At 56.6% G+C, this 7,594-nt stretch overlaps 1 protein-coding gene and 1 long non-coding RNA gene across 2 annotated transcripts; both read right to left on the bottom strand.

Moving 5' to 3' along the window:
- Window positions 1-1,088: 1,088 nt before the first annotated feature.
- Window positions 1,089-1,434, bottom strand: LOC140685269 (uncharacterized). Its single transcript, XR_012058616.1, has 2 exons — window positions 1,361-1,434; window positions 1,089-1,278 (listed from the first exon to the last, which is right to left on the bottom strand). It is a non-coding gene; the product is annotated as an uncharacterized lncRNA (long non-coding RNA).
- A 2,506-nt stretch (window positions 1,435-3,940) lies between these two features.
- LOC115497682 (uncharacterized) lies at window positions 3,941-6,425 on the bottom strand. The gene is made up of 6 exons (XM_072937112.1): window positions 6,342-6,425; window positions 5,908-6,012; window positions 5,529-5,694; window positions 4,957-5,051; window positions 4,397-4,546; window positions 3,941-4,202 (listed from the first exon to the last, which is right to left on the bottom strand). Exons 1-6 carry the CDS (start codon window positions 6,417-6,419, stop codon window positions 4,035-4,037), a joined length of 762 nt encoding a protein of 253 aa, XP_072793213.1. The 5' UTR covers window positions 6,420-6,425; the 3' UTR covers window positions 3,941-4,034.
- Between the last annotated feature and the right edge of the window lie 1,169 nt (window positions 6,426-7,594).

The following is a 7,594-nucleotide window of genomic DNA, read 5'->3' as shown; positions in this document are numbered from 1 at the left end:
GGGAAAACAGTCAACAAGAAGATACAGAGGAGGTGAAGGTCGGGAAAGGTGGAGACTCCCCATCCAAGAAAAAGAGGATAAAAGGATCAGAATGTGTTGCAAAGTGACATAAAGAGTGAGAAATCAATAACCAGCAGAGGATAGAATACAAATTAATAAAGTGAATGATGTGACTTAGAACCAATGAACATGAAATGGTTTTTTTTTGCTAAAAATGTATAAATAAGTGGAAAAGTTCTGTATTTGCATCTGTGAGGAGGCCAGTACTCGTCAGCCACCCCTGTTGGACAAAAATAAAGCAGCGCCTTCCTTTCTAATGCTCAAAGACAGTGTTAGAGGGACTCTTTATCCCGACGATTTGGGAGGTTTTTGGTAATAGTATTTGTGAAAGGACCCCAAACCCCGCAGCCTGCACACGTTCTGCTCCTCTGACCAAAACCAGAGCAGGGACACACTGGTTCCTCCCCTGGCTGCCCACCCCTTCTCGCTCTTCTTCTCCTCTGCTGTTTTTCCCAGCGCCTGGGGATGGCATCACCTGCTCACCGTTCGGGATGTGTGGTGGGGAGCTGGAGGCTTTCTCCAGAACGTGTGGATGAGGCTTGTTTTGGTGGAAAACAAAGAGATGCCACATTTAAAACAGAGTGTTTCACTCCTTTCCAGCTTCAAGCCCCTGGCACTCCCCAGGAGCTTTGGGCTGCTGAAGTCCACTCAGGGCTGAGCATTTTCTCCTGATTCCAGACCTATTGGGGCTGCCAGAGACCATTTGGGGCCCCACAGCTGCACTCCAGGACTCGGTGGGGCATTTTGAAATACATGGAACAGATTTTGAAGTCTGCCAAGGACACTGTGGAGCTCTGCAGATACAATTCAAGGTCCACGGGAACATTCTGGGGTACCAGCGATGCAATTTGGGACCCTCTGCAGAAAATCTGGGGCCCTGTGCCTGCAATTTTGGGGCAGAGTGGGACATTTTGAGATGGCAGCGGTGCGAGGAGGAAGCATCCCTCTGCCTGTGGGGCAGGCCAAGACGGACAGTCTGCTCAGCACACTCAGGGCACTACACATCTGAAGGACAGCGAGGGCTTGGATGTGTTTCTCCACCTTTATTAAAGCACAGAAAGCTGCAGCTCCGCTGAGCTCACCGGCACCAGCAGCACAGCGCTTGTAGAGTGACGCACCATCTTCTTCTCTGCACCCTTGGAGCTCTCAGGATCATGCCCGTCTGGGTTGCCACGGAACTGATTGAGATATCCCTGTCTCCCTCTAAGGGCTGAAGGGCTGTGACCCAAAGAAACAGAGCCAAGATGAACTTTGTGCCTGCACAGCTCCCCCCCTGCTGGATTCCCCACAGCCCACTCACCACTGAGGATGTGAGCCTGAGTCTCCAAATCCTGCTCCCTGATGTGCCTCGTGGCGCACCCTGGGCACAGAGCTCTGTCATTCCCTGCTCCCAGCATGATCCCAGCAGGGTGAGCCCCAGCCCTGCCACCCTCCCACTCCCACTGACCCAGGGCCACCAGCAGGGCACTGGGCAAGGTGGCACCAAGGGCAGGGGACAGAGGGAGGCTGAGGCTCTAAGGCTGGGGTAGCCACAGGGTTGGTGCCCCTGCAGTGCAGGGAGGTGGCCAGGCTGGCCCAAAAGGGGCCAGGGGCTGTGACTCACTGATGAACCTGACGGCCGCCAGGCGCACCGAGGACTGAGAGTCCCTCAGGTAGGGCAGGCTCTGATGCATGAACTCTTCAGCACTGATCCTCCTCCTCATGAGCTGCAGGGAGCACCAGGGATGTCTCCAGGCTTGTCACAGAGCCCCCCAAGCTGGCTGGAGCGGACCCTCCTGCCAGCACCCCTCATTGCTGAGCCCTCCCTCCTGCTGGACACAGCAAGGCGAGAGGGGCCTGGAGAGGAGCCTCTGGGGCTCTGTTCTCGAGGTCAGGAACAAGCTCCTCCAGGTCCTGCCCAGCCCTGCGAGCAGCCTCTGCTGCCCTGAGCTCTCATGGGGACAGACACGGGGCAGGGACAGCCCTCACCCAGCCTGGGCCCTGTGGCTTGTCCTTACCAAGCATTCTCCAAGCTCCCACATCCTCTCTTTCTGCAGCAGGTGCTTGAGCTGCGTCCATTGGAGAAGCTCTGCAGCAGCAAAAAGGGCTTCCCTGGAAGCCTGCAGAACAGCATTAGCTCAGAGATGGTACCAGAGCCTGGGGAAAGAGACCTCTTAGCTTTATTCCTGCGGTGATCCCACCCTTTGGAACCTGTGACTTGTCCTAGCCCGAATGTCTTGGAGTCTCTTGGAGCCAGCCCTGGGTGACTGACTGAGGCTTGAAGCCCTGACACTTGTGGGGAAGCTGGGAAGCCTCTGGGCTTCTAGAGCTCACATGTTCAGGCCTTGGGTGCTGCCTCAGTGGCCACGGGCTGCTGCCAAGCCCTGCTGGAGCAGGTGTTGAGAATGGCTGAGCCACCTTGTCCACCCCTGCTTGTGCTGCTTCCCCTTCCCAGGGGCTGCACTGGGGGAGCCCTGCCCAACGTCAGCAGCCCTTACCCCGGTGCCCAGAATCCCTGGGAGGCATCAATCCCCCCACATCAGTGCTCAACCTTCAAATCCATACCCTGGCCACGCTGGGGAGCTGGTCGCTCACACGGAAGAGGAGCGGGATCAGAGCGCCCCGCATCTGCCTCCTCATCTTCTTCTCATCCCTCCTCACCACGGACCTCAGCAGGTCCCTGAGGAGCCAGAGGGAGAGCTCTCGCAGCCGGCCGTGCTCCTGCCAGGAGGGGGGAAAGGCAGCCCTGAGCAGCAGCTCCCTGCCTGTGCCTGCAGTGAGGGCCACGCTCCGTGGGCACATCCCAGAGCGGGCACAAGCAGCGCCCAAAATCCATTCCTGGAGGGCTGGGCCTGCTCCAAGTTCTGCTTTCTCCCACAGCAGCCTCACCGAGTCAAAGAGGGGCAGGATCTTCCCCACCAGTGCCACAGCGATGGAGCTGGCCTTTGCCTTTTTCAGCTGCCCCAGGACGTTTTGGAAGACCTCAATGATCTTCAGCTTCTCATCTTCACTGCCAACTTCCAGTATCTTCATCATGCTTGGCAGGAAGGCTTCAAATTTTATTGACTTTATGAAGAAGAGAGTTTCCATTTTTTTAAAAGATTATGTCTGGAGGCTTCCCAGGGCAGCCACCCCGGGCCCCACCGTGGCAGGGATGGTTTTTGGAGCAGTCAGCCCACATCCTGACTCCCAGCCCAGGCCAAGCCACCGCCACTCAACCCCAAGCCCTGGCTGCCCCAATACCACCCTGCTTGTGGCAAGCACATTTCTCTCTGTGCACCTCTATGAAAAATCCTGAGAGGGAGAGAAATGTGCTTGCCACACCCCGCTCACCACGTCAATTCTCTCAGACAGCCCAACGAGGACTTCCAGCAGCAGGAAGGCCAACATCACATCGGGACGCCCCTGATCGCCCCAGGTGTCGGGCCCGACACCCAACTGCTCCAAGTCAATCTGCCCCAAGGACGGCTGGAGGAACAAACACAGCCATGAGGAGCTGCCAGAGGGCTCACAGAAAGGGGCTGGGGCCTCTCCTGGTAACTCACAGCTCTGTGAGACGTGTGGCCGCCTTCTCCGGGAGGGTTGCACCACTGGCTCAGCAGCAAGGTAGCAAACTCGGTTAGGACCTTGTCCAAAATGCCAGGCATGGAGGACAGAGTGTCACACAGCTCCTGGAAAGTGCTGGAAGCCAGGGGGCTGCCTCAGCCACAGTGCTGCAGCAAGGACCCAGCCCCAGAGAGCAGAGCCATGGGGGTCCCCAGGGTCCTACAGGAGGCAGGTCAGGGCTGAGGGGGAGTTCTCTGTGGGGCTGGGGACACCAAGCTGCCTCTGGAGTGGTTTGGCTGCCTTTGGCTGCTGCGAGCCCACCAAGAGAGCTGGAAAGGTTTGTGGGATGGAGAGCCTGACTCCGTGGGATGTCCTGCAGCATTCCTTGGATCTGGCAGCCACAGAGTCTCGGGGTCCCTCTCTCCACATGGAGCAAGCCCCTCAGATCGTCAGGGCCAGTACCTGTCTCCTTGAAGAGCCATCTTGCACAGGCTGATGACCACTGCCGAGGAGTACTTGCTGGTCATCAGGAGGAACAGTGACTGCACTTTCCCACGGCCTGACTCTGTGGCGATGCATAGCAGGTTCTCAAAAATGCAGTTCACTACCTTGGGCACCTGGAAAGGACACAGGTGAGGATGGCACTGCCACTGGAGTGCAGCCATGTCCTCAGCTGCCCTTCCCATTCCTCTCTGCCACCCTTGGGTGGCTTCAGGTGCCCAAATCACCTGGGTTTGTGAGGAAGGGATGGAGGGAGGAACAAGGCCGGACAGGGCTGAAGATCAGGGCAATCCAGCCCCAGGGCACTTACATCTGTCAGCCAGAAGTCCGGATCTTTCATGACCACATCCAGCATGCTGCTGGGCACCTCCTTGTCAAGGATGCTGGTGTCTCTCACCGCCTCGATGGCCTCCAGGACAATGTCTGTCCTCTCGCTAGAGTGGAGGTATTTTCCAAAGGTCTACAGCAGGAAGGAAGATACGTGCCACTGAGTGCCCTGAGGTGCTGCTTGGCTGGGCAGAGGTTCCTGGCAGTGCTGGCAGCAGACCCCACAGCACAGCTGGCAGCAGTGCCTGCAGTCCCTGCGTGGCAGAGGGTGAGGAGAGAGGCCCTTCATGCAGGGAGGAGGGCTGATGGCTGGCCCTGCAGAGAACTAGGGGCTTGCTGGGGGCCAGGATCTCCTGCTGAGGCTGGAGCTGCTGCCAGGACACCAGAGTGCAGCCCACGTGTTGTCCCTGCTCAGGAATGGCAGGAACCTTCTTGCCAGGGCAGTGAGGTCCCACCAGCCCCACAGATTCTGGGTCTCTTTGCTCACATAAGTGCCCTGCTGATGCCATGGACAGGAGTCCCAGCAAGGAGGGGGATCATTACCTGGGTACACTCTGCAATGCTCAGGTAACACAGTGAGGAGGTGCTCACAGCTTCCCAATAGAATTCGTCTGACCCATCCCTTGGCCTTGACTTGTCTAAACAGCAGGGCAAACACAGAATAGTCAGTAGGACAGAGCTGCTTTGCCAGCAAGGTCATCAAACCACCCTGAGATCTGCTTGCAAGACAGCAGGACAGGATCAGCCAGGATTTCTGGGATTTCTCCCAGAAATATCAGCAATATCAGGAATAGCTTCTAGCTGTAGGCAAGAGGCACCAGCCAGGGTGGTGGATTTGCTTTTCTCTAACAGGGAAGACTGGGCTTTGGGACCTGGGAGTCAAAGGGGCTTTAGCTGTGGGGGCCACAAACCAGTGGGGTTCAAGGTCCTGAAAGGAAGTGGGGAAAGAGAGCAGTAAAAAACAGGTCCTGGACTTGAGCTTGTGCAGCAAAGTGACAGCTGGGATGCTATGGGAGGCAGCTGGGAGGGGCAGAGGAGGGCAGGAAGCAGATCTGTCAAGAGAGGTCTGTGTGCAGAGGGATGAAGGCCACAGCTGCTCTTGCTCTTTTACTTACAGAGGAATTCAGCGAGGGAAGAGAGGGCCTGGAAAGCTGTATATCTTGTTTGTTCCTCGGAATAGCGGAAAATAATGAGACGTCCCACCAGCCTTCCCATGGCTGGGACTGAGATGTCTTCAGGGCACACAGGTCCAGAACTGTCTCTTCCGAAGTTGACAGAGGGCTGGATGAGGGAGGCATGAGAAGAAGGGCTAAGAGAAGGGTGTTGGTGCTGAACCTGTACCCAAGAGTGTGCCCAGGGTTGGATTCCTGGTGAATCTGGGCTTTGCAGGGCTCCATGGCCCCATCTCTTGGAGCAACCAGCTGGGCAGCAGCCCTGGCACGGAGAGTGGCAGGGAGGGGGGCATGGGCTGGTTGGAGGGTGTGTGGTCCTTACCTTCAGAGTGGAATACCTGGACAGCAAACTGGTCAGGACACAAATCCTCCCCATAGCCCTCTCCCTCACAGCTTCTCTCTTGGATCTGGTGTAGTCCAGCAACAACTGGGGTGAGAGAAGCCGCTGGTGAGCACCCAGAGCAAACACAGCTCTGCTCCTGCGCCAGACTTGTACCATCCCTCATGGCTTCCTCTGGCCTCACACAAAGCCTGCAGTGGGCTGCCTGTCCCTGGGGTCCCTTACAAGCCTGGACAAAAGTCCCAGGACAACTTTTTGGCCAGGCAGGTGACACCTTCTGCAGCCACTGTGCTTCAGAGGAGCCTGGTGCCAGCCTCTGCTTCCCCTCCCCACACCATGCTCTGCACTGGACTGGGCAACTTGTCCCCTCCAGGGTGAGGAACAGCCCCAGAACCCCCACTCTGCTTGTGCCACACCTCAAAGATGTCCTGCAGCTCCTTGCTGACGCTGGAGGCAGGAAAGCTGAGCACCACTGTCCTCAGCATTGTGTCCATGGCTTTCAGGGTCTGCAAACACAACAGAGAGCAGTGCCTGTTGTGGCAGCAGCTCTCTGGCCACAGAGAGAGGCACAGAGACTCCCAGGCATTGTCCTGGGGAGGGCTGTGAGAAGATCAAAGAAAAGAATGAGAAACAATTCTTATCTTCACTTGCTGCACCCCTTGTTGTGCACATGTGGAATGTGTCATGGAAATTTGTTTATCAAAAGGTGATTTCTTAATTGGCCTCCAGTGATGGTGTTTGGATTGAAGGACCAGTGGGTCCGCCTGTATCGTGACTGTCAGTAAGGGCGATGGGTTTCTTAATAAGATAGGACAGAAAAGTGATTGATCAGCCTTCTGGAATCCTGGAGTCAATGCTAATTGTTACCTGTCAATGTTAATTATTACAGGCTGGGGGCCTGCAGTGACAGCCTGTCATTCTTCTGTTCTTTCCCTATGCCCAGGAGACTGATCTGAGTTCTCAGTGCCTGAGGAGGACACCTGAACTGCCCAGGAGAGACACAGGGATACACCAAGTGCTGGGGACAGAGCAACCAGGCTCGTGGGAAGGGGACAGAGCCACCAGGGTGGGAAAGCAACATCAAGACCTCAGCCTGCCTTGGATCTCAGGTCATGGGCCAGCACAGGGTGAGCAGGGAGCAGCCCGGAGGGACTGGAGGCTCCTGGAGCTCAGCCAGCACTCACCTTGATGTAGAGGGACATGTTCTGGTTTGGCATTTCCCTTTCTGAGGGAAGCAAGAGGACACTTGAGAAACATGCAGAGAGGAGGCTTTTGGTTTTGCCCTGCAGCACATTCTCCACCAAGCTGCAAGGACAGAGGAGAGCCAGTTGGACACTGGTGCTGGGAGGCCTCGTGCAGGTGGCCTCAGAGCTCTGGGGCAGGGCCCCACCTTAATTCTTCGATGGTAATCATGGCAAGATACCGTAACTGTGAGGACAGCCAGTCCCTTGGCTCCTTTTCCAGGAGGTCCTGCAGAGCATAACCAGGATGAGACCTGGCAGCACCCAGTCCCTGACCCACCCAAGCCCTGTCCACACAGGGTGCCAGTGCCAGGGGTGCTTGTGCCCATCCCCAGAACACCAGATGGGATGTGCCCATCCCCTCACCTTGATATTCTCTACCACTTCACATGTTTGGCAGAATAAATCCAGGCCCTGGGTCAAGCCAC

This window comes from Taeniopygia guttata, chromosome 18, assembly GCF_048771995.1.
Source record: "Taeniopygia guttata chromosome 18, bTaeGut7.mat, whole genome shotgun sequence".
Classification (NCBI taxonomy): Eukaryota; Metazoa; Chordata; class Aves; order Passeriformes; family Estrildidae; genus Taeniopygia; species Taeniopygia guttata.
This window is presented reverse-complemented; position numbering and strand designations above follow the sequence as displayed.